Source organism: Pteronotus mesoamericanus, unplaced genomic scaffold (assembly GCF_021234165.1).
Source record: "Pteronotus mesoamericanus isolate MK-2021 breed Mesoamerican mustached bat unplaced genomic scaffold, CSHL_Meso_final contig_41, whole genome shotgun sequence".
NCBI lineage: Eukaryota > Metazoa > Chordata > Mammalia > Chiroptera > Mormoopidae > Pteronotus > Pteronotus mesoamericanus.
The window spans coordinates 8,259,587-8,286,102 of record NW_026555152.1 but is presented as its reverse complement, the minus strand read 5'-3'; the positions used below and the strand labels follow the sequence as shown (position 1 = coordinate 8,286,102).

At 44.3% G+C, this 26,516-nt stretch overlaps 1 protein-coding gene across 5 annotated transcripts; it reads left to right on the top strand.

Moving 5' to 3' along the window:
- Nucleotides 1-209: 209 nt before the first annotated feature.
- On the top strand, nucleotides 210-3,041 carry FBXL14 (F-box and leucine rich repeat protein 14). Of its 5 annotated transcripts, none has more exons than XM_054577187.1 (3): nucleotides 210-1,424; nucleotides 2,025-2,280; nucleotides 2,833-3,041. In XM_054577187.1, exons 1-2 carry the CDS (start codon nucleotides 273-275, stop codon nucleotides 2,235-2,237), a joined length of 1,365 nt encoding a protein of 454 aa, XP_054433162.1. In that variant the 5' UTR covers nucleotides 210-272; the 3' UTR covers nucleotides 2,238-2,280; nucleotides 2,833-3,041. The 5 variants fall into 5 exon arrangements, with proteins under 5 accessions (XP_054433162.1, XP_054433163.1, XP_054433161.1 ...); XM_054577188.1 differs by having other exon boundaries at nucleotides 2,025-2,284; XM_054577190.1 differs by having other exon boundaries at nucleotides 225-362; nucleotides 464-1,424; nucleotides 2,025-3,041.
- The last annotated feature ends 23,475 nt before the right edge of the window (nucleotides 3,042-26,516 follow it).

Genomic DNA, 26,516 nt, shown 5'->3' with positions numbered 1-26,516 from the left:
CCCTGCCGGCTCGGGAGTGAGTGAGGGGCGCCTACCCCGCCCGGGATGTGAGGACCGAGCGGAGCCCGGGGCGGGGGGAGGGAAGGGAAGGGAGGCGAAGCCGGCAGGAAGGAAGGAAGGACGGACGGACCAGGAGGAGGAGCGGCGGCGGCGGCCGGAGCCGGAAGGCGGGGAGGGGCCGTCCGTTGGGCCCCAGGCGGCGGCGGCGGCGGCCAGGGCCAACTGCTCTCGTCGCCTCCTCCCCCCGGCTCCGCGGAGGGGGGAGGAGGAAGATGGAGACCCACATCTCTTGCTTGTTCCCCGAGCTATTGGCCATGATCTTCGGCTACCTGGACGTCCGGGACAAGGGGCGCGCGGCGCAGGTGTGCACGGCCTGGCGGGACGCCGCCTACCACAAGTCTGTGTGGCGGGGGGTGGAGGCCAAGCTGCACCTGCGCCGGGCCAACCCGTCGCTGTTCCCCAGCCTGCAGGCCCGGGGCATCCGCCGGGTGCAGATCCTGAGCCTCCGCCGCAGCCTCAGCTACGTGATCCAGGGTATGGCCAACATCGAGAGCCTCAACCTGAGCGGCTGCTACAACCTCACCGACAACGGACTGGGCCACGCGTTTGTGCAGGAGATCAGCTCCCTGCGGGCCCTCAACCTGAGCCTCTGCAAGCAGATCACCGACAGCAGCCTGGGCCGCATAGCCCAGTACCTCAAGGGCCTGGAGGTGCTGGAGCTGGGGGGTTGCAGCAACATCACCAACACCGGCCTCCTGCTCATCGCCTGGGGCCTGCAGCGTCTCAAGAGCCTTAATCTTCGCAGCTGCCGCCACCTCTCGGATGTGGGCATCGGGCACCTAGCCGGCATGACGCGCAGCGCGGCGGAAGGCTGCCTGGGCCTGGAGCAACTCACGCTGCAGGACTGCCAGAAGCTCACCGATCTTTCTCTAAAGCACATCTCCCGAGGGCTGACGGGCCTGAGGCTCCTCAACCTCAGCTTCTGCGGCGGCATCTCGGACGCCGGCCTTTTGCACCTGTCGCACATGGGCAGCCTCCGCAGCCTTAACCTGCGTTCCTGCGACAACATCAGTGACACGGGCATCATGCATCTGGCTATGGGCAGCCTGCGCCTCTCAGGGCTGGATGTGTCGTTCTGTGACAAGGTAGGGGACCAGAGTCTGGCTTACATAGCGCAGGGGCTGGACGGCCTCAAGTCTCTCTCCCTCTGCTCCTGCCACATCAGCGATGATGGCATCAACCGCATGGTGCGGCAGATGCACGGGCTGCGCACGCTCAACATTGGGCAGTGTGTGCGCATCACCGACAAGGGCCTGGAGCTGATTGCTGAGCACCTGAGCCAGCTCACTGGCATAGACCTGTATGGCTGTACCCGAATCACCAAGCGCGGCCTGGAGCGCATCACGCAGCTGCCCTGCCTCAAGGTACTCAACCTGGGACTCTGGCAGATGACGGACAGTGAGAAGGTCAGGTGAGGGAGGCGGCACCAACTCCCCTTGTCCCGCCCTGTTCATCCTCCTCTCACCACCACCCTCCTTCCCCTCTCACTCCACATGCACACTTATACATAGATCATTGCAGTGGGTGAGATGGGACAGTGACACGGAGCCTCAGGCTTTTTTCCTCCTCCCTCCAGCATCCCTGCCCACTACATGCCCATTCATTGCTTCTGGGGTTCCTCTGCTACTCCTAACGTACTCCCTTCTCTTGTCCCTGAGGATGGGGAGAGGGACTCGGCTACTTACCCATCTACTTCTCCCCACTGGGGAATGGAGGGGCCAATTGAGCTACTGTATCCCCACTGCGTTGCATTTGAAAATGGGGGTGGGGGTGGGGAGTAACTAGTCCTTTCAACTCTGGGGAGTTGAGGAAAATGTCTGCCTTCACTTAAGCTTTCATTTGAATACTGTGATCTGGTTTTTATTTTGAAATGTATGAAAGCAAACCCAACTACAACGGCCTTTTCACCCTTCTTCCACTTTGTAACTAATCCCAGTCTCTTCTCATCACTTTTCTTTTTACAGTACTCTGCTGTTCATGCTCATTTCATTTTGATCGTCTTTTTTTTTTTTTTTTGGAAGAAATTTGAAATCATGGTCCTTTTTTTTCTGCTGAATATATTCTATATATTATATATATATAAATTTTATATTTATATATATATATATGTCTGGCTACCTCGTTTTAGTTTACTTTTTTCTCTGAAGCCCTGGAATTCTACAAGGGAGATATTTTGAGACTAAAACATTTTTGTGCCTAGACTGGAAAGATGCCCATTGGGTTTGTACGTCTTTTTTGTTTTGGCTTCTTCCCTAACCCTGTCCATCCAGTATGTCCCACTTCCACATTTTGGCTATACATAATTATTTTTCTCCTTGTCTATTGGGATTTGCAGGCCCAACCATGTTCCTAAATCTTGACTTAATTTATAGCACAAATGTGTGGGAGAAATGAGAGTTGAAGTGTTTTGTTTGTTTGAGATGCAGATTGTCTTGAAAATTATTATTATATATGCAAATTTGCTCTATCTGCACCCTCTTCCAAGTTTCCCCACAAAAAAGGTCACATAGTGAGGCTTCCTGTTGGAAGCAGAGGAGCAGAGTTGGCCTTCGGAGCCCCTGGGGCTGTAATGTGAAGGGAGGAGACAAATTCATGTCTTATCTCTGTTCTGTTAATAAAATGGGAATTTGTGGGTTTTAAAAAACTCTGTTTCTGAATGGAGGAGTAGATGACTTTATTTTGGTGGGGGTTGGGACTTGTGGCTTTCAAAAAATCGCTTTTCAGTAGGATGTATATTTTTGTTGGATTTTTTTTGTTTGTTTATTTTTTTAGACTCCTCCACAGCAACATTCGCGACCATGGCGTTAAAGAAACCCAGAGACCTTTATCAATTAATTGTACTGTTTGTGAATTTGTATAAATAATAACAAAGATCCTCTTAAAACGTTTATATTCTTACAGTAAAAGGTTAAACTGATATTTATATAATAAAAGAGGAAATATGAAGTATGTTTTTGAAAAAAAACAAAAACAAAACAAAACCTTGTTATCTGTGAATTATTTTGAAGACAGTGTGTGTTTGGGTACATGCCAAAGTCGGAGGTGCTGTTTGTGTGCTTTCAAGTAAAAGGAAATAGACTTCAGTGCATCCTGCGTGCTATGCGTAAGCTCACAGTTAAAATTTTATTCTGTATAAGGTTTACTACTAAATGTTTTGTTTTTAGAAATGTGGTTAGATAGGAGATTTATATAATTTTTGGTTTTCAACTGTCAAAAAAATGGAAATTTAAAGAAATTGAACAAAATGAAGCTTTTTTAAAAAACAGATCTGTAAGAGTCACAATTTCCCCAGGGTAGCCAATTTTCCTTTGGGTGGAAATGACATCTAGGGGTAATGTTCAAAATGCAAGTCATGAGATATGCAAGTGGGGAAGGAGGATAGGTTTCTTAACACTCTGAGTGGGTGTGGGGAGGATGTGAGACGGTGAAGGCTGGAAGGAATCGAAGCCATTGTTCAGGAAAGTTAAAAGAGGGCTGTCCTTGCTCCCGTGCTCGCTAGCTCAGTCATGCATACTGAATCTCACAGTGCGAGTGCGGGTCCTAGTGGGGAGGAGGGCAGTTCAGCCCCTCTTTTTAACATTCTCCTCCAGGCCTGGCTGTATTTGAGCACTTTCCTGGGGGATGGGGAGGTTGGCCAGGAGTTCTTGCACATTTGCATTTTAAGCACTTCCACTGCTGAGGGTGAGGGTTCTTAGACTGAATTTTGGGGCAGATAAACGAATGCCAACAATTCTAGCAAAGCATTCCCTTTGATAGACAATAACTAAAAAATCTGACACCCTGGGATGGGCTTTGGAAGAGTAAAACTGCTCAAACAGTGAAGTAATTCATATTCCTGGGTTCACACAGGTCTTTCATAGTTGCTTCTGAGATTTTTCTTTTTAAACAAAATAGTGATCCCAGCAACAGCTGATAAAGAGAGCAACTATGAATAGAGAGTATTATAATACTTCCCTGGATTGGCACCTCTTTCCAGGAAGAGAGCTAGAACCCAGGTTTCTCTTCGGGTAAGATTCTTTTGTACAATATCCCAAGCGTTCTGCTTGAGAATATCACAAAAGCTGCATTGTTCCTTTTTGGAGGGCTATCATAATTGGGTCTAATTGAGCCTGACACTAGATCCATCTTCCTTTTCTTTAGGGAAGGTGTGGATCTCTTTCTTTCTTCTTAGGTTACAGAACTTACTGCCTGGGGGGAAATGTGTGAATCCTAGTCAGCAGTAGGGACTCTGAATTAGGGTCAGCTTTCTAATTAAGCATTTGACACTATTACGCACGAAGGTTACACAAACTATAGGTTCTTAGACTGTTTTTCTTCTTCCAGGAGACTGCCTGGCTGTTGAGATTCAGTCAACAAAAATGTGAGCACCTCCTAAGCCCTAGGCTCCATGCTCCCTCTTCATTTTAATACCCAAAATAATCCAACTGGAACTGGAAGGATTTTATGCTTCTCTCTTCTGTTTGGTTTTTACTTTAAAGATTAAATACAACCTTGACTAAAGGTTAGTAAATTAGTGTTTGAAAGTTAAAGATCGTGGGCCCAGTGTCCTCATCCTGAACTGGGCATACTTAATATATCTGGAGCATCTCTGGAAGAGAGGAATAAACCACTTACTTCATCAGTCAAGGGTAACTCCTTGTCCCTCTACCTTTTTGGATAGACGGAGAAGAATATGTGTTGAGAACCTATGGTGTGCTTTGCATGGTACTTGTGAATTTTTCCTTTTAGTTCTCAAAGCAACCTGCTGAAACAGGTATCTTGTTTTCCAGATAAAGCATATTGCTCCCCTTAAGTCACCCCCGCCACTAGCTGAGGGGAGTCAGAACTCAAACCTGGTCCATTTCTAAAGTTCAGCTCCCTTCTGCTCTGTGAGAAGGTTCCGTTACTGATCACACCTTGGTTTCCAGCAGGGCAACCTCCCAGGTGTGGAAGCTGTGTTAAACAGTGTGGACAAGCTCATGCTGTACTTTAAAGGGCAGAGTGGTGGGTTCAATCTCCATCATACCTACAAACGTGGAAAACGCTTTTAAAGAATAGAAGCACTAAAGAAAATGAGTAGATACATAATTTGTGGGGGGTGCAAAAGTTAAAAGTCACTTCAGGGCAATTTTTAGAATAACAGAAAAAAACCTAGTTCAGGTATTTGCTGAAACTTCATAACTGAAAAACCAAAATAGGAAGTCTGTAAACTTTATCATCTAAAAGTAATAAACCTCAAGAGAAACCCTTTGGGTAGTAGTTTAGACAGGGCTCCACATACCTTTCTTTTCTAAGTCTCATTGGGCAAGAGCCCTGTAAGGTCTTTACTGAAAAGATTACTTATAAATGCAACTGTGGGGTTCAGATAGTTTCTCAGCCTCTGAGGACCATGGCAGGCCTCTAGCTAGGAGAGCTGGGCATCGTTGCGTAATTCTGCCTGCTGTGGACTCCTTCCTGCTGAATTCCTCACTCCTAAGGAGGGGGAGGTCCCACTTGATTGATTCCACATTTGGCAATAGTGACAAGGATGCCTGTCTAACTTACAGTATGTCCTTAAATAGTTAAGGACACTCAAGCTGATACTATTCTTTGATGATTTAAATCAAACAACAAGGATCTGAAAAAGCAAATGTTCCTTTTAATGGAGTTTCTTTTTAAAAGTAAGAGCTTTCTTTAATAAGGACATATGATATGTAAATTGAAGCCTGGCCTTTCCCCAAATGCTTCTGCTTCCTGCAGTGGTTACTAGATAGATGCTGGTCTTGGGATAGAAGTAAAAACATTTCACTTCGGGCTTAGAGAATTTGAATTCATGTTTTCCAAGGGGTAATGGCAGTGGCCTCCAGGGACTACTGTGTTTCCAAAGTATAAGAGCCTTTTGAGTAAAAGATCAGATTTGTGAAACAAAACCAAGACCTCACGTAGCTTCTGACAGTCCGCCCTTCCCAGACCCTGAAGGGAGAGCCTGTGGTCTCCGTTCTCAACTGCTCCGCTGTGGAAGGGAACTGTTGTTAGTCCTCCAGCAGTCACGCTCTCTGTTGTCATTCTCCTTCCTGCTTCAGATATTTCACAAAGTTAATTCTGTCCCTTTAGGAGAGGGCAGGACCTAAATTTTGTGCGACTGTGAACCCCTGAGGGTCAGGGGTGAGGCTTTTTGATTTAATAACTTGTATCATGGGTAAAGCACAGGATTTGAAATTGAAAAGCTACATTCAAACCTAAGCTGATGCTTAGACCACACATTTATCTCATTTTTGTCAATGGACTTGTCCAAAGATTAGGTAGCAAATAAAATTTTTTGAAGAAGTGAATATTAAACCGATGAGACAGTTACACTTGGATCAGTGCTATCAATGATTCAGACCTTACCGAAAGCAAATGCACAGCAGGACAAAGACCATATACTCTCAGGTCTGGGATAGAAAAGGGGTATTTCTAGGCAATTGATACACTTAAATGTCCACAGATGATCAGTTTCAGTCTTTTTCTCTTTTCCAGGGATTGCTCTGTTTCTGCCTAGTGGAGGTGCCTGTACCAACCCAGCACATTGGTACTATGTAAAGCCAGGCCTTCCAGCTAAGATGAGTGAGAAAGAAAGCTTGAGATCTTCACTGTGCAACACTAGAGTGAGGTGTGCTTAGCATCCCCCCAAATAAAGACAAGTTTTTATCATATCTTTTACTCTTCTACTTTGAAAGACAAGTGCCACATATTCTTGTACGTTTGGCTTTATTTGTGATAGTAGAAAGTAGTCTCAGTTACAAGGATGAGAAGAATGAGGTCTCCAGCAGCGAAGCAACCCAGGTGAGACAGCATCAGGTGAATTCTTCTAGGTGAACGTGGTCTGCTGGAAGAATTTAGTCCTAATACAGTGGTCAACTTCCCTTCTCAAAATCTTTATTTTTCCAAATATGGCAGATATTGTACATTTAATTTCATAAATGGCGAAAGAGGCTTGACCAGGTTGAGAAGATCCTGGCTAGGTGAAACAGAGCATCATAACCAGGGCTTCTCCAGACTAATGACCAGGTCAGAGAGTGATCACCGTGCAGACAGTTCTTGGATCTTTCCCTGGGACATTGCGAAGCACTGCCCTGAGCTCTTGCTTCAGAAAAGTGGTTAACCAGAGCACATTTTCTTTGGGAGTAAAATAAAACAAAACAAAAACCCCCAAACCTCCAAATGCTGAGAGTTATTACTATTTAATAAGCATTAAATTATGCAAACTCAAGAATATATTTTGCAAGCATTATATACATGGTTATTCAAGAAGCCAAAAAAACTAGTGCAAGTTGGCAAATGGGCCATAAGGTCCCCAAGTAGCTAGTAGCGTCAGATCTCATCTGTTATCTTCTGAGGACTTCAGCCAGTTTCCAAAAACACTTGCTTTGTCACAAATAGTAATGTTAAGTACAGACACTACAAGTCTGTGCTTGTAATAGCCTCGAACCTAAGAACTTATATTTACACATTTACAAATGTCTCACACAATCCTTTACTGAGGTAAAATCAGGTTGTGGGAACACTAGCTATTTTCATGCAAGGGTAAAAAGGCTAGACTTCACAGACGTTTTAGTTACAAATCCCTCTTGTCTAGAAGAGTAAAAGGGTCTAATTTGTTAATATCAGGCAGCCTCTTAGGTTTATTACTCCTCTATGTAATCCACACTCCAGAAACACCAGGCCCAGCACACAGCTGTCTGTCAATAATTACAACTCATATCATGGATCCAAGGTAATGGAATTAGACTGTGGGAAAATAGATGTTTGAGGCCAGATTTTTTTTTTTAAATAAATAGTGTGGAATTAATATGGCTTGGAAATCATTGTTTTCCTCCTCTAAAAAGAACATGAAAATGTTTACTAGAAACACTCATAATATTTATCCTTAGGAAATCTTTACCTCAGACTGGCATTTTTATGTACACATCTGTGTAAGAATAGCTGCCTGCTTCCAGTTTGCTTTTTTGAGAAGCGGTCTCTGAATATGGAGAAGCCAAGAAGAAAAAGTCCTGACATTCCTAAGAATCTTCAGTAAAATAACCAAAGCTAAAATTGGACAGATGAGTAAAGTGATGGAGGAATTACAACAGTTAAGCTCCTCAAATTTTTAATGTTCTTAGATGCCTTCCATTTCTACTTCAGTGTTTTAAACCTTAGCTTCATAGCTCAAAAGCCCACTGCTGTGAACTATCCTCCCCACCCCAAAAAGACCAGGAGGCGCGTCTTAAAAAAAAAAAAAAAAAGAAAATGATGAAGTTGAAATGACAATTTCTCAATTCTAGTTCATTCCAAAAGCTCAAATTTAGGCTGTTTAAGCAATCTGAAAAAAACAGTACAGCCAGGTTCTGTGGTCTCCCGAGCTTCATCAAACTTGCAACTTGTGTTGAAGACAGGAAACCAGGACTTCACAAATTCTGAGCCTGGAACAGAGATGACTGGCTCCGCCAGCCCTAGCTGCTGTCTGTGCACTTGAGCCAGATGCCCTGCCATTGTGCTCAGAGTCAAATGGTGACAATCAGAACAGCGTGCCCCAAAGGAAGGCAGCTGGCCTATCCTTTTCCCTCACATGTGGGGCTCATTTTCAGTGGAATCATAAGAACTGCAGAAATTCACCACAGTGAGCGCAGCACAGGATTTCAGCACACAGCCTCATCACTGCTTACTTTAGAAATAATGTGTACACATGCAAGTTAGGACATAGAGGTCAGGCACTGTATTGAAAGGCACGGGTGGAAAATCATTTTAGTCTCCTGGACTGTTCCTTAACCTTCCCCATTCTCCCTGAAAACAAAAAACCTCTCCGATCAACTCAAACACTTCACACTCCCAACTGCACTGCAGCTATGAATCAGTATCAGGGAAGCTAGAAGTCCCACCTTGTGTTTTTCTTTACCTCAAGGTTATTAAGATGATTTTAGGATCTACTGTAAGGGCGAAGTGTACAGTTAATGCAAAACTCTAAATATTTGTTTCCCAATATGGAAGATGGAAAGTGAAAAAAGTGAAAATTTATTTATTCACAAAGTTTGCAAGCCCTGCATTTTGTCAGCAGGTGGCAGCATTGCCTGTGAGTTGGCCATTTCCGGTGGGGAAGGACCCGCACCTTCCTTTCCTCTGACAAACGCCCTCTGATCACCTCCCACCCCTCTCCCGCCCTACACACACACCCAAAAAGGATTTCCCCAGGGTGTAAGAGTTGACAAAAGAGGAATTTCATGTTACCAAAAAGATGAACCAGAATTTTTAAAATATCAGTTAAACTACTCAAAGGAACCTAGGTGCCGAGCACTATGTTTCTGGAGCAAATTGAGAGATAACCTCATGGTTCCCAGGTTTAGCTAGCAGCTCTGCTTTTGGTGGCCGTGGGGATGAAACACCAACTTCCCTTTATCTTAAAGACCATCTCCTACAAATCCTGTTAGATTGCCATATTTGGGAAATGTGAGAGAACAAATGGGGGAAAATTTTACAATCATACATGGAGATAGAAATTTTAACAGCAAAAGTATGAGTTTATTACAAAAAAAAATAAAGTGTTGTCTGTGATGAAAAATTCAAGATCTTTTGAGAAAAAAAATTTAAAAAATTTTAAGAGTATATTTTCTTTAGAAAATTTAATATCTCTATTGCCCAGATGAAGCTATCTTCATAAAATCTAAAGCTGTCTATGAAACTGAAAATGATTAAGGGCCCTAATAAAGTAAGGTTGCTCATATTCCTAAAGTCTTCCTAACACAGACATTAGGAAGAGGCAGCAGAAATAACAACAAAGAGAAAGAACTTCTGAGCCACCTTGGCCAGATTCCATAAAATCCCACAATGAGGGACAGGCTGCGGGTAGGAAGGGCCTAGGGCCTCTGACCCTCTTGCAGCTCAGTAGTCTGTCCTCAGGGACTCAAAGCATGAATCTGAAAAGCAGCTGGTACAAACACGGAATAAAGAGGTGGAGGCGGGAATCCCCTGTGGCTCCTCTTGCAAGCTGTATTAGCTGGATGAGGCACAGCTCATTAGTTGTGTGATGCTAAGGTCATTTTTGGTTACAGAATGAGAGAAACGAAAGGCAAAGCTTCTGGAACTCAGGGCCCAGAGAAAAAGCAGATTACCGTTCCTGGCACCACCCATGAAGATCTTAAAAAGGCAGGCAATCTCCCTGGGTGCTTTCTGGACACCCTTGCTGAACTATGCCATTGTTAGTGACCACACCGAATGAATGCAGACTCGGGGGAAACCCAAATAAGGAAAAGAAGAGGTAAGAGAAAGAAAGAAATCATGTGTCTATCACTTCACACAAAGCTGAGGAGGAAAAAGCACAGGGCAGGCCGAGGAACCAGAGTGATAAAAGCACAGGACATGAAATTAAGCGAGGGGAAGTAGGAACTATTACCGACCAGCAGTTCCTAAAAGTGATCCGCAGGGTGAACCAGAAGGGTAGCTCTTTGATTTGTAGTCTCCAAGAACAGTTTTCCTGGGCTAGCACATGCCTTTAAGAAGATGGGCCCTCTGGTTGTTTGAATCTGACCTGAGACAAATTTCAACCAATAGACCACCAGGCTGGCCTGCAGTGAACCTGTGACTGAGGGACTGGATGGTTGGTGATGGCCCCACAGACCGAACATCCTGCTCAGGAATGTGAGCTGTACCGTCCCACCCTCCTCAGTCACCGGCGTCTCCAGTACCCTCCTGGCGTCAGAATGAATGTTGTGTTTGATCCCCTACCCCCTTTTCACAGGGAACAGGCTAGGACAACGTGTCTACAGGGAGAAACAGAAAGCACGTGTTTCCAGGGCCGGCTGCTGGGCGACATCCCTCACACAGGCTCCCTGGGCAGCAGCGGGCTCCGGGGGCCTCAGCACTGCCCACCGGCCCCTCACCCGCCCTGGCCAAGGGGATGTAACTGACAGCTCTTGTCATCACAGGAACACAGAGGCCCCATTTTGGGTGACGTTCCCCAAAGCCTCGCCCTAGAGCACAGTCACACATCCACACAGCCAGAATACTTCTTCGCAGACTGGGCAGCCACTGCTGCTGCGTCCCAACCTTCCTCTGTCCTCTTAGTCCCATCCCCACAAAAATAAAAGTGTCCACACAGGCATCCATTGGCTCTTGAAAGTAATCAGCATGGCCACTTCCCCGGTTCTTGATTTTCTATTGTCCCGTGTGTGGGGACTGCAGAGGGTTGGGGGCAGGGAGTGTTCCAAGTGACATGGATGCACATGACTGGTAATGAAGCAAGTCCTACGGCTTCTTTGCACACCACCGAGCAGGTGTCATGCATTACCTTGCAATTCTCCCTGACTTGGGTTGCCTCCACTTGATGGCCCCCAGGTGAAGCCCCGTGTACCATTCCCAAGCCCACTCGCTTCCACTCCTGTGTCCCTCGCACTTCTGTGCCTGCCAATAACTTGAGGAGAAACTAAGGCACTTGTGTGCGAGTGGCCGCAAACACCTTCCCACCCTTGCACTAGTGCCTAAAACAAGCCTGCTAATGCTAATCTACCCCTTCACTGGCAGCTCAACAGCTTTTTTCTCCTTTAAGCCCCTGATAATGGTTTTACTAAAATCCCTTTTTGATGGAAAAAAATCCCAGCTGGACATTTCAGGCCTCTGCACAATGTACAAGTCTGCAGGTCCTTCCCCTACCTCACAAAGGCCTCTAATCAAGTGGAAAATGTGCTGGAGGCCAGAGGTTTGGGTCTGCAATTACTTTTTGAGGGATTACTAAAGAAGAATAGGGGGCAGTGAGGGCCTCCCTCCCGCTTTGTCTTCCATTTGGTCCTGCTTTTAGATATACTGAGCCAGGGGTAGCTGCCTAGGTCTCCAGCACAGGAGCCATCCCCTCCTTCTCTGGTGGAAGGATGTCATCTTTGAACATCACTTCAAAAAGGTTTAGAGAGTTTGGAAGCAATATGCAGGTCCTATTCTGACCCTATTTAAGCCCTTATTTAGAAAACCGCTGTGGAAGGGGATCTTGTGTGTGGGGAGAACACTCATTCATTAACCTCTAACCCTGCTCTGTATGCAGAGGGGAGAGTCCATACCCTGCTAAGATTGAGAGCATTCCCTAGGTCTCCCCAGGCTGTGCAGGGCAAAAGGTCATGTTCCCAATCTTGCCAGATAGCCTTCGTCTTATTTGTACACATTGACCCTTCCCCTCAACACTGAGCAAATAAATACTTACGAAACTCCTAATGCAAAACATGGATAAAAACATAAAATGCGAACCATTTTTATTACCCTATTTGGAATCTTTGTTTAAAAATGTGCACTACAGGAAGGAGTCTGTCTTCTCCATCTATCATGAAGGACCTTCTTTGATGTCATTTTTACACAAATGTTCATGAAGGATTAACTGATAAAGATGAACACTTCAGGTTGGCCCTAAATTCTAATTCTCCTTTAGCATGGAGAGACTGCTCATCCTTCTAAACCTAGCTGGTTAGTGATGTATGCAAACACCCAGGAAAAAGGAAGTGATCACAAATTCCTAAACTCATTCTGGGATGATCAGGGATTAGGCAGATCAGCTCTGAAAGGTAAAAGTCAGTCTATATTTCAAAATAAATACCAGGCTGAATGATAATTTTCAGGTCCTTCCTTCAAAGTCCCTAAAATGCCTATGGCCAAAAATAAACAACCAAATGAACAAAAAAACCCCACAAAACCCCCAAAAGCCAACTGAAGTCTGCTTTCATCAGTATGGATACTTTATTGACATATTTGCCTTAATTTTTCAGTTCTCCCTCAGAAGAACCCTAAACAATTGAGAACTAGATGGAGAGAAGCCCAATTATTACATTTACCATATTACATTTAATACTTAATGCAGATATCATGCTAGTATTTTACTATGTTGACCTTCATACCTCTTTTGGTGTGTGCTACAGGAGGAGGGGACCCTACAGTTTCCCCAAAGAAAGCAAGCTGGGGGGAGTCCTCTTCCCCAATGATGACGGTCAGGTTTGCTGGCTGACTTCTGCTGGTCATCAAGGTGTTGTGACTGCCTTCTCCAGGAGTGAATAATCTCCCTACTTTAGATGAAGATGAACTTCTTTAGAGAGGTGAAGTGAGACATTCAAGAGCATCAAAGGAGACAGAGGACTGTCTCTAAGTGGAGCCTACAGGGCCTGACTTAAGATAAGTTTGCCTCGCAGGGAGGGTTGTTCCAGGCTTCTCTCCTGGGCCCCCTTCCTGACCCACTGCTCAGAATGTCCATGCACATTTGTGTGTGGCTTATCACCGTGATTTTGGTGTTCATCAATATTCTTATACTTCTCTGCTCTTTTAACAGACTACATTGAACAAAATACCAGTTGTTTTAGAAGTTGCTCTTCCTACCAACAACAATTAGGGGAAGAGTAAAATAGCAAATTAGCAATAATAATTTAATAAAATAGTGATAACAATGCATCTTGGATTTTTCAGAGCAGTGGAAAATTTAAATATTTTGGAATGTAAACATCTTTAAAACTCACTCCTACAGGCATCTAAAAACCAACTTCCTTAATTTCTATTCAAAAAACAAGATGAACATATTTAGAATTAACTATAAAGTATGGGCTTTCAAATGAAGAAAATTTTGTTAAAGGTCTAAAGTGAAAAAGAGATGATATCCTGAGGTCAAAATGGTATCAGTCCAAAGTTCATTGTGTCCAACTGGCATACCTGAAGTAGCTGGGAAATGCCCTTGAGTCCACAAGGAAGATATGCCATATTACGTCCCTAGGTAACACCAAATGGGGTCATGGACAGGCGGGAGTCTCACTTCTTGGTGGTATTTTTTTCAGTTCCTTCTCTCACACTCTTGATAACCAAAAGCTATACCTAACTCCTGCTCAGACTGTCTCTGCTGTATCGCTTCATATTCCAAAATTCTCCCTGTTCACTCATTATGTACGTACTTATCATCTGGGTTACCTGACTCTCTAAACCACCGTCCCCATGCCTAACAGTCTCACTTCAGCACCCGCGGACTCTACAGGAGCGGCTGCACTGCTCACTCTGGCTCTCTGCCTCCCCGCCCCCTCCGCCCGCCCTCCAGGTCCTCCGCTGGTACTGCCCCACCTTCCAGACTTGCGGTGGTCAGGTGAGTGATCATTGTCGTTACTGCGTCTGGTTGGCAATCTCGACACCACATTTTTAAAATACCGTTTTTACTAAGATATGCCTGCTTATTTAAGGCTGTCCTTAAAAGTGATGCATAATCCTTATTTTTTTTAATCCTCATTAAAAAGCAATTGCCCAGAATAAAAAAATTTGGATGAGGAAGCAAAACTGCCCATCAACCCTCCTGTAATGCCACTTCCCTCCCCGAGGACGGACCCAGGTGACAGTGGGCTGGATCCATGTGGGCCCAAGTCCAGCTTTCGGAGTGGCCAACAGTGGTGACAAATGCCTCCAATTTGGGTCTGATAGAGAATCTCATTATTGATTTGCATAAGATCTTGAAATTAAGCACTTGCCAGCACAGGTTAAGCCCTGAATGGATCTATGGTAATCAGAGAACATTAAGAGTATCTCCCCCCGATCTCCTGCGTAAGAATCCCTTAAAGTTCTTCTCTGGGAACCATTATGGGTTCATCTACACGGTGACCGTCAAGTGGCAGGACTGATAAAGCTTGTGCTTGGCTGTATCCATTTTTTAGTAAAGCACTAAAACTACTTTAAGAGCCTATAAAAATGTTAACAAATATTCCTTCTGACCAACCCATACAACACTCATCCACAAACACAAAATCCTGCTGGTTTATTGGGATTAACGGCTAACTAACAGTTACAATGCTAGAGTTTATGAATGACTTTTTAAAAGTGCAAATTAGTGTGGATTCAAGGCTGTCTTTCACTTAGTAAATATTTATTTGGCATCATTATAGGCTGGAGTCCTGTGCCAAGGGCTGGGGAGACAGAGTAACGTCTCACACCGCTTGCAGAGGTCTGCTCTCCCGAGGGGAGGAGAACGCAGTAGAGGTCCGCTGGGACCTGCTCCCAAACCACAGCCTGATTTATCTGTGCTGCAGCCTGTAATCTAGGTATGCCCATGGGAGTGTGTTCTACGTGTGCTTGTTAGGAAGAAAATAAAAGACAAGTTGGGGTTGCTGTTCTACTGAGTTCTCAGCACAGGAGGGAACTAGCCAGTGGTGGATGAGGAGGCCAAACCGAGGGTTAAATAAAAACGGAGCTAACCTCCCTCACTTCCCACTTCCCACTCTGCTGGGGGGTGACTCCCGCTCCTGTTCCACAGGAACGGTGCCTCTTGGTCTCTCCCCTACCTCCTCCCACCTGCTCTTGATGTCAGTTTCAACCTGACTTCATTCTTACAAAAATACTGAGTGAAGGGCCAAATGAGCACCTAATGGCTTGCACTGCCCGTACCCCACCCCCAGTCCCTGGAACGGTCACCTGCCTTTTGCCGCTCAGCTTAGCCTGCCTGGCCTTCATCAGCACAGCAGGAGCTAGAAAGTTTCCAAGGAGGGTCAAGCCAAACCAGGTACTTGACCTAAAAGATGACAGGGGTTCGCAAAAGTCGCTTTACAGCTGTGAGTATGCGAGTTTATTCTTGAATTACTATTTATTAATTATTGTATTATTCATTTGTATTAAAACCGTAAACCTGCTTTTACCCACCCCTGCTTCTGAATTATTTTCTGGTTCATCTCCAGTAATTGTTTTACTAGAGAAAGGGTCTGTGAAAAGAAAAGGAAATATTGAAGGTTTCCTCCTGCTGGTCAAAGCTAGTGAAATGTAAACAGAAAAAACCTGTTGGGCTGTCTTGAGGCACTGCACACAATCCGTCACGTGCTTCTCAGTGTTGGCACAAACACACGCGCCGGCAGCCTTCGCGGCAAGGGAAGTGCCCCTGTGCTGCTGCTTTAGGACAGGACCTTTTCTACCCAAGATCCTGCAAAGGAGAAAATTCGTGCCCAGCCTGCACACTGCTCTGTAATAATGCCCCAGGACCCAAGCACTGAGGTTCCCTAAAGCCCCTGCCCCAGAGACGGCAACCCCCTCATCACTCTTGCTCTAGCGGGCACGGAAACTGATCGCACACACTCCGCTCACTGTTCTCCTCCTGAGAAACCACCAGGTGCCTTCAGTCCGCTCCCACGACTGTCAGCCCCGGACACTGACAGAGCATGGACAGGCGCCAACCGCCACTCCAGGGGCAAGGATCGCAGCGCGCTGGGGCGGAGAGGGTGGATGGGGTCCCACGGAGCCCTGCTGAGCGTTAGGCAGAGTGGAGGCTGCAAGCACAGTGTCCGCACTGACCAGCGAGGAGGACTTCTTCCTCAGAAGACCCTGAACGCACAGTGTCAGCATTTATTCAAAGTACCATTAACATATTCAGGACAGAGACAGAGATATAGATAGGGAGTAAGGAAGGAAATGAAAGGAAAAAAAAAAAAAGGAAGGAAGGAAAGAAGGGGGAGAGGGAAATTTTTCTTTGTTCAACTTTAATCAGCATCTCCTGAGACACTGAACTACTTTTATCTCAAAGTGAAATAAAGAAACCCCAGGGAGCAAAGGAGGATAAAGCTGTGGGGGATGTTTAGTTTTATTTTAATAAAAGTTTTTTCTCCCTTTTTGCTTATCTGTCTATATATGTCCACAGGAAATATTATTCTTAGAGTCCAGAGTCTGTTCACATTTGTTTGTAGAGATTTTTAAAGAGCAAATAAAAGACAAGCAGAGAAACTTTTGATATGTACTGCTGTACTCAAACGATGTATTTAGACCTTTCCCATCCAGTTCAGGACCAATTTGTTCATCATTACTGGCCAAAATGTAGTTTTGAAATACACTCTTAAGCTCATCAAAGATGACTTGTAAAAGAAGATCCCCAACTTTTCCAATGAACTCCTACCAAAACCTTCCTGAGGGGCTGTGGCCAGACCATTTCCAGGGAAGGCAGGACCCTGCTGACTGCACGTTGGCATGACTGTGTCCCTAAAGCTTTCTGCCCACATCCAACCAGCAGCTCAGGCACAAGGCGGGACTGCAAGGCTTCGTGTGGTTTATTATCACCAATGCTCTGGGAAGAATCTTTGAGGTCCTGAATTTCAGATCCCACAGAAGAAGGTTCTAAAGACTCCTTTAGCTGCCCAGCAGGGTGGCTCTTGTCTGCCCTTAGCTGTACTCACTGTCCCTGCCTTCCAAGGCACTTCCTTTGCCATCAGCCTTAACTTACTCCAGCTCCTCACTCACACCACTGTTTCTCCAGATGGGTCTTCGGATGGCCTACAGAAGAGTCACCCGCGCGCCTGCTAAAAATGCATTTCGTGGTGGGCTCGGTGGGGGTGTAGTTCCCATACTCTCTACTCTTTCCCCAGAGATTCTTTTTCTAAAAATGTAATCAGATGATATTGCTATCCTGCTCAAAAACCTCCACTAGCTTCCTGTTGCACAAACATTCGAGTCCCATTTTCTTACAGGAGTGTACGCCTTCATTGTCCCCAGTTACTCATCCTCACTTCCTGCCAGTCCTCATCCTCCTAAAGTCCTGCCTCTGTTCTGATCACATATTGTGATATTGTGATTCTAGGCCTGTACCCTCAGGCCTAGAATGTTTTCCCCTCCCTGTTTGATTGGAGAATTTGTCCTTACCCTTCAAGGCCTGGCTCAAATCAACTCTGCAAAACTTTCTATTACTTGCTCTTCTGGTCTCTCCACACACGTTGTCTGAGGCTCTGATATCAGCGCTCTGGGCACTGTGCTGTGATGTTCTTGTGCTTGAATCCCTCTCCTTAGAAGGATCTCTTAGTCATGAGTGGTAAGGGTGGCCTTCATCTGACAAGTAAAAAAGTTTCTACTGGATGCTCTGCTCTGGTAAATAAAGCTTGCTTCCCGTCTCACAAAGCCTTGTACAGCCGTGTGTGTGAGAGAAATAATTACTAAATAATTTCCATGTGTGATGAGGATTTTGATTTTAAAAAAAGTACTTAGTACAGGTTGGGGGAGAGGAACCCAAATCAAGAGACCTAATTGGTCGAGGGTCAGAGACCACTTTCTTAGCACTGTTGCTTATACCCTGGGAAGCACTTCTGCACAAACATTCTTTTTAAAAATATTTTATTTATTTTCAGAGAGAGGGGAAAGGAGGGAGGAAGACAGGAAAAGAAACAAGATGTGCAAGAGAAACTGATCACTTGCCTCTTGCACGCACCCCCAACCCTGGGGATCCAGCCCACAACCTGGGCATGTTCCCTGACCAGGAGTCGAACCTGCCACCTTTCAGTCTACAGGCCTGCATTCAATCCACTGAGCCACACCAGCCAGGGCTGAACAAATTTTCTTAAGTGAAGTGTCATCCAAAGGCTGATCATCCTCAAATGTTCAGCCCAGACCTCTGGACCCACAGGCCCAACTATTAGACATCTCTTCTCTGTTTCCCTTCCAACACATCTAGAACTAAACACTTTTCCTCCCAAATCTACTCCACCTGCCCAAATAACTACAGCCAGGTTATATATGTCTGATTCCTCCCCTTTCCTCATTAAACCCTAGGCCCAACCAGCGGCCCTGTCAATTCTGCTTCCTAGGTTCCAAGTGCTTTGCCCGCTGTTCCTCCCCCCACGACTGCTCTAAGTCAATCCTCATCATTTTTAAGTTCCAAGACTGATTTTTCTAACATACAAATCTAATATATAAATCTTTCCCTTGGTCACAAGTCTCCAGTGGCTCCTTCTTGCCTCTGTGGTTCCTTCCTGGCACACTTTGTGCCCTCCTGTAGGGATGGGGCAGGACACCTGGACACGGTGGTCCAGTGTAAGTGTCTCTGTTAAGTACCAATGTGCTGAGAACTAAGGACAGCTGAGGTTGCCTGGTGCATCCTAGTAGCCAAAAAAGCCAAAAGTGTAATGAATAGTGTTTTGATCAGATCAAAATGGTCCTGCATTGAAAGAGGTACATTGTTTGCATTAAAATGGTCTCTGCATCAGACTGCAAAGTGGAAACTTTTCAGGAAAAGATACTCGCCATATTGAATATTTCATTTAAAAAAATTTTACTTATTTTTATAGAGAGAGTAAAGGAGGGAGCAAGAGAAGGAAACATCAATGTGTGAGAGAAACATCAGTTGATTGGTTGCTTCTTGCACACACCCCACCTGGGGACCAGCCTGCAACCCTGGCATGTGCCCTGATAGGGAATCGAACTGGTGGACCCTTCGCTTTGTTGCTTTGTGGGTAAATACTCAACCAACTGAGCCATGACAGTCAGGGCCTTAATGCATATTTTACTTTATATTTTTTAAAATATTGCTGTTTTTTATTTTTTTAAAGATTTTATTTATTTTTAGAGAGAGTGGGAAGGAGGGAGAAAGGGAGAAAAACATTGATGTGTGAGAGAAACATCCATTGGTTGCCTCTGACACGCTCCCAATTGGGGACCTGGCCTGCAACCTGGGCATGTGCCCTGACTGGGAACCGAACCAGTGACCTTTTGGTTTATGGGCGGGTGCTCAGTCAACTAAGCCACACCAGCCAGGGATATTCTGCATATTTTAAGTGAGAGCAGTTTGTTGTACTCTCAAGTTATATCTCAATGAAGTTGTTATAAAAAATGTTCCATCCACCAAAACTATTCAATGAATTTGCATACTCTCACCTAAAATGCTCTATCACTGCCTATCTGCCTGTAAATCTTCCTTTTTTCTTCACCACTCCATGAAGGCATTCCTTACTGACCTGGACAAATCTGGGGGCCATTTCTCTCATGGCCCACAGTGTTAGTCGTCTCTCCCCACCCTAGATGATGAGGTCTCTGAAACTCCCTTGGTAGATAAGGAACCTCAGACTTACAGAAATACTGGCATGGAGCAGTGAGATCTCAAGTTAGTAAAGTACAGGAACTGTCTTCATTTTGATAACCCCCGCATTCAGGAAAGTGCCTGATATATAGCAGGTGTTCAATGAAAATGTGAGGAAAAAGTGAAACAAAAGATACATACTCTCCACGTTAGACTCAAGTGATTCTTACTTGAAGAAGGCAAATGGAGCTATTAATAACAGCCCCAAATAGGGCAGGGTCATTTTGCACTAACTTAAGTGAGAAATCTATTAAAAAAACAGATTTATTAAAAAGGCACTCTTTGATAACTACTGTGTCCCAGTCCCAATTTTAAAGTCAAAGAAACAACATATATGATTAGAATGTTTCAAGTATCCATTTTTCAAATATTATGCACTTGATGAGCTATGTTGCTTAAGCTTTGCTGATTAAAAAGTGTCTTGTAACTCCTCCCATACAAAAACATGCTTTTGGAGATATACACAAGTGCAGCTAAAACTCTAAGCCATACACAGGATTCTAAAATAGTGATTGCAGGACTGTCTAGTCAAATGGTCATGGCAACAACTGATTTTTTTTTATTCTATTTTTTTGATTATGCTATTACAGTTGCCCTGATTTTTCCCCTTTTGTCCCCCTCCACCCAGCACCCCCACTCCCTCAGGCAAACCCCACCATTGTTCATGTCCACGGATCATGCGTATAAGCTCTTTGGATACTGCATTTCCTTTACAGTACTGTATATCCCCATGGGTATTCTATAACTACCTATTTGTACTTCTTAATCCCCTGACCTCTTGGCCTATTCTCTCACACCCCTTTCCCATCTGGCAACCATCAAAACGCTCTCCATATCCATAATTCTGCCTCTGTTCTACTTGTTTGCCTAGTTTGTGTTTTAGATTCAATTGTTGATAGACATGTATTTTTGCCATTTTATTGTTCATAGTTTTGAACTTTTTTTTCTTAAATAAGTCCCTTTAACATTTCATATAACAATGGTTTGGTGACTATCAACTCCTTTAGTGTTTTCTTGTCTGGAAAGCTTTTTAACTGCCCTTCAATCCTACATGAAATCTTTGCTGGGTAGAGCAGTCTTGGCTGTAGGTCCCCACTTTTCGTGACTTTGAATATTTCTTGCCAATCCCTTCTAGCCTGCAAGGTTTCTTTTGAGAAACCAGCTGACAGTCTTAAAGGAACTCTCCTGTAGGTAACTGAATTCTTTTCTCTTGCTGCTTTTAAAATTTTATCTTTATCTTTAACCTTTGGCATTTTAGTTATGATGTCTCTTTGTGTGGACCTCTTTCTGTCCAACTTGTTTGGGATTGTCTGTGCTTCCTGAACTTGTATGTCTATTTCCTTTACCAAACTAGAGAAGTTTTGTTTTTTTTTTTTCCAAATAGATTTCCAAGTTCTTCCTCCTTCTGGCACACCTATCATGTGAACGTTGGATCCCTTGAAGTTGTCCCAGAGGCTGCTTATACTGTCCTCATTTTTTGGATTCTTTTTTTTCTTTTTGTTCTGAATGGTTGTCTTTTGCTTCCTTATGTTCTAAACCATTGATTTGATTTTCTGTTTCATCCACTCTACTTTTGTTTCCCGTAAATTGTTCTATACTTCAATTAGTGCATTCTTTGTTTCTGACTGTACCTTTTTTATGCTGTTGAGGTCCTCACTAAGTTCCTTGAGCATCCTTATAAGCAGTGTTTTGAACTCTACATCTGAGAGATTGCTTATGTCCATTTCATTTAGCTCTTTTTTCTGGAGTTTTGATCTGTTCTTTCATTTGGGCCATGTTTCTTTGCCTCCTTGTTTTGGCAGCCTTCCTGTGTTTGTTTCTAAGTATTAGGGAGAGCTGTTTTGACTCTATGTCTTGGTAGTGTGGCTTAATGTAGTAGGTGTCCTGTAGGGTCCAGTGGCACAGTCTCCTCTATCACCAAAACTGGGTACTTGAGGTGTACCCTCCATGGGGGCTGAGCACACCCTCCTCCTGTAGTTGAGCCTTGGTTGCAGTTGGCAGATCAGTGGGAGGATTTACCCAGGCCAGTCAGCTGCAAGGACTGCCTATGACCACCGCCCACCAACCTCCACCCTCCGTGGAGGATCAGCTGTGCAGAGGCAGGGTGGTGGTGCTCCAGTGTGGCCTGTAGCTGTCCACTGGGTGTGCTGGCCCTGGGATTTCCCAGGTACTGCAGGCCAAGGTCAGCTTCCACCTGTGTTTTGCATGGGGCCACCCTGCCTGAGCTATTAAGCCATCTGAGATGGCCGCTACTTGTGCTGGGCTTGGATATTCTCTGGTGAAGCAAAGCTGTGAATCTAGGTGGCTGCTGCTAGCGCTGGGCCTGGGGCTCACTGAGGCCAGCAGTTGCTTATTTGATAGGATTTAGGAAGTTGTGAAGCCTGAGCCAAGACCATTGATATGGAAAAGCAGCTTGGGTGGGCCTGTAAATTGGCTGGGGTGGAGTCACTGGGGATCTCCAAGGTGAGTCAAACAGCTGGTTAGCCAGGTTGATGGAGTCTCAGATATGGCACCAGATTGCCAGCTATGGCTCTGCAGGGGAAAGGCTCAGAAAAGGGACAATGGCCTCGGCTCGCCTTCATGACAGACATTTCAGTTTCTCCCTGTATTATCACTGGTGCCTTTCAAGCTGCTACCCTGGTGCTGGAGCTCAGAAGTGAGTCTGAGTAGGTGAGTCCATATGTGGGTTTTTTAAAGGTAACTGCTTGGGGCTTGCAATCCCTGCTAGTGTTTGCAGCCAGAAGTTGTGGGGACTTATCTTCCCGGCACTGGAACTCTGGGCTCAGGCCATGATCACTCCTCCTTCATTACATACCACCACCACCTGGGAGACCACCAAAGGGATAAGCATCAAGAGAGACAGTGGAGAATACCATTTGGTCTTCATGCATATCATTGAAGACTTATTGAATATTTAGTGTATGCTCGGATGAAAACAGGCAAAAAATGGTAGAAAATGGGTTCTATCTTGTTTTGCTCATTTAGTCCCTGACCATCCCTTGCCTCATTTTTTCCTCTTGAAAAACCAGGTAAAATACTAGACTTAAGCCTCACTACTAGATCCAGGAAACAAGCATAGTGAATCATAAAGAGTGAAATAAATCTCAATTCAGCAAGTACGTTCTGCAGGTGTAGAGCCAGCAGTTGGCCGTTAGCCCAAATCCCCTCATTGCCACTGCTTCAGAGCACAGGAGCCCACCTTCCAACACCAGAGCCTGTATTTCTCTGTAAGCCCTTCCTGTTCGCCCTGATAGGAAGCCAACACCAGAATTAATGCTCCCTGGAACCACCCTCAGCCAATGACTGACAGGGTTTGGTATAGAGCCACTCCAGCCCTTGAAGCTGTGTTCTACCCTGGCTGAGGTCCCCAGGGTATTCAATCCCAGTAGCCCCCAGTGGTAACCAGCTTGGCAACCCACCCTTTATTGGCTACCTTCCCACTCCCTGACCAGTTGTTCCCTCACCTCGCAAATAATCTACATAAACCACTACCCTTTCTTCAACCTATAAAGGAAAGAAGAATGCAAAGGAGAAAAAAGATAAAGCAAGACAAAGAGACAGATGAATTCATGTTTTTGTTCCTTTGAGTTACATACAGTCTCCAGAAATACACATACATATGCATGTAAAGATAACACTGATTATGTTAGTATGTACCGATTATGTTAGTATGTATAGAAAGATGCATCCATCTTTTCCTTTTAGTTCTGTACAAATTTTAATATATTCTTTACACCCCAGTTATGAAAATGTTTTTAATATGATTATTATGATTACATTTTTAAATATAATTATTCTTGGTTCTTTCTTTTTAAAGATTTTATTTATTTATTTTTGGACAGAGGGGGAGGGAAGGAGAAAGAGAGGGAGAGAAACATCAATGCATGGTTGCCTCTCACGCACCCTCTTCTGGGGACCTGGCCCGCAACCCGGGCATGTGCCCTAACTGGGAATCAAATCCGCGACCCTTTGGTTTGCAGGCTGGTGCTCAATCCACTGAGCCACACCAGCCAGGCCTCTTAGTTATTCTTAGGGTCTTAGGACTATACTTTGTGTTGCTCAGCCCAAAGTGACCTCAAGGAAGCATGCTTTAATTATATATATGTATATATGTACTCATATGTATGTTCATATGTATACATAAAATGATATATATATATATACGTTCCCAAGAAAGCAAACAATGATTACACAGTGATAGCTAGACACACAAGGAATTCACAACTCCCTAGAGGCAATACATCTGGACGACCTGCCTAGCAAATCCCCCCTGAGATGTAGGAAGAGCTCCATATTTCATTCCCTGATCTTTGCCTGAAACAGTTTCAATCACTTGACAAATCATTATCATTCATTAATAATGCTTACTGAGTGTCCATATGTGAAAGAAATTCACTACACATTTCACAGATGCAATTTCTTTCCCCATGGAGTTTTTCATTTTAATGGGAACAATATCGAATATATATGACTTCCTTTTACATACTCTGTTTTGGTTTGTTGTTATTTGTTTTGTCTCTCTTTCTCTCTGTTCCAGAGGAATAATTTCCTAGTTTCATAAACTAAGTTGGATCATTTCACTTCCATGAGTCAGGAAACACTTTATGAAAGAATAAAGATCTAAAGTGGACTGGGGATAAGAGATGGAAGGAAGCTGAGTCGAGGCAAACTAAGCTGGCTGAGCCGTGACGGCTTCCCCTCGTCAGTGTGGAAGAAAACTCCTGGGGAAAACTACCTTCACCCTACACAGGGTAAAGGAAGAACCCCTGGGGACAAAAAGAGCACTCATCAGGAAGAGGTCAGACTGATAACAAGCAAATGTTAACCCATCATCACAGTTTTCATTGGTTCATCTCAAATTACCTTGTCAATTTGATGGGATCAAATTTCTCTAAGCCAGGGACTGAATTCATACCACAAGGCTTAGAAAGTCCAGACAGGTGGAATCTAATTTCCTAGTCCAAAGCTCTCTACTACGTCTGCCTTACCCCAGCTCTGATGGTCAAGGTGTTGGAGAGCTTTGTCTCTTTGGACTGTTCTAGAAACTTCTGCCTACGCCCAGACTTAGTCTGATAAGAATCCTCGCCCTACTGCCCAAAAGGACCTTCTGGCTTGTATTCTAGCTTAAGGGTCCTAAGGAATGAGCTTCCTGACATGCTGAACCTGGATGATTTGGGCTATGGGTACAGGGAGCTTCCCTAAAAACACCATCCAGTGGCATCGACAATTTGACGGGTAGCCCCTTATACTGAATCACAAAGGTTTAGAGGTAGTGATGTTCTAGTCCAGTGGTTTTAAATCTATTTTTTCAAAGAACTAGAACTCTTGTTTTCCCACTAAAAAGATATACTGAAGCAAAAGAAAAACATTTATGTAGCTGAAACTTGGGGAAAGGAAGGGACCACTACACAGGCCCCTAAGTAAGGACTGTCTAACGAAGTTCTGTCTTAAAAACCATTTATCTAGCTTAGTCCCTCCATGTTACGGGCACGCAGTTTCCTGATGCTTAATCCTTTGCTCTTTTTGCTATAACATCCTGTCTTTGAGAATCTATGCTGAACCTATGGAATTACGCATGGCAATATTAAGCCATTTTAAGCCACAAAAATTACTGACTCAATACTTTCATCAAAGACTCCTTCCTGTTCATTTCCTGAGAATGAGAAGTTTTTAGTTCTTTGTACCACATTAATTCCAATTGGTAATTTTGACTGCCTTTTGGCAGAAGTAATATAGTCAGATTCCATTAAACACATATTACTACAATAATAAAAAACCCTCAAACCCAGCTTATAGTCTACGTACTCCAGTAAGATTAATCAGCAAGAGTTTAGTATGGTACTAAAGTGTCTGGATAGTGTTTTAGATTTTACCATAAAAAGATTTTGTCTATATTGTATATATTGGCCTCATGTTGGTAGAGTCAGTAACTCAGTCAGTAGGTGGCTTCCAAGATCCTCGCCATATTATGAACTTCAACTCTATGACATACCACCCAGACCCTTGAGGACTTACTCCCACACTTCAAGCAGTTGCACCAGATAGTCAGATATGACATGTAATTTGTTATCCTGGCACAGAGAAGAGGACAAAGACTGGCAGCACGGCCCCCTGAGAGTGGGCTCTGTGACCCCAGCTTGGTCAGTAAGGACTCCTGGGTTATCCACAAGACCAGAGTTTTTATTAAACTAATTTTGTTCAAAAAGAAACTGCAAAATTCATTAATGCAAGCATTTTAGATCTTGCTTCCCGGCAACTATTGCCAGTTTTGGCTTAAATAAATTCTTATAAAAATTCCAAAAAATAAAAATAATTACATATGTTTAAAGCCTTTTAAAAGGAGGGAAGATAAGTAAGAATTTGAAAGAAATGCATGTACCTATTTGAAAAAATGAAGGAGAGGGTGGAAGTAGGTGTGGAAGGATGAGGTAGAGGTATCAGACTGTGAAAGCCTTTTGGGCGGGGGTGCCCGGTCCCTCTTACACATTCCCACACCCCCGAGACCGGAGGGAGGGGAGACGTTGAGGTTCAGAAAGGGTTGGTCACGGAAGGAACAGCCATGAAAAGGAGGCCACAGGAACGAGGAAATTGTGTCCATGGAGTATAAATTCAAGGCCAAGATCCAAGCAAAACATCAAATTGGAAAGGAAAAAAAAGTAACATTAACATTTCA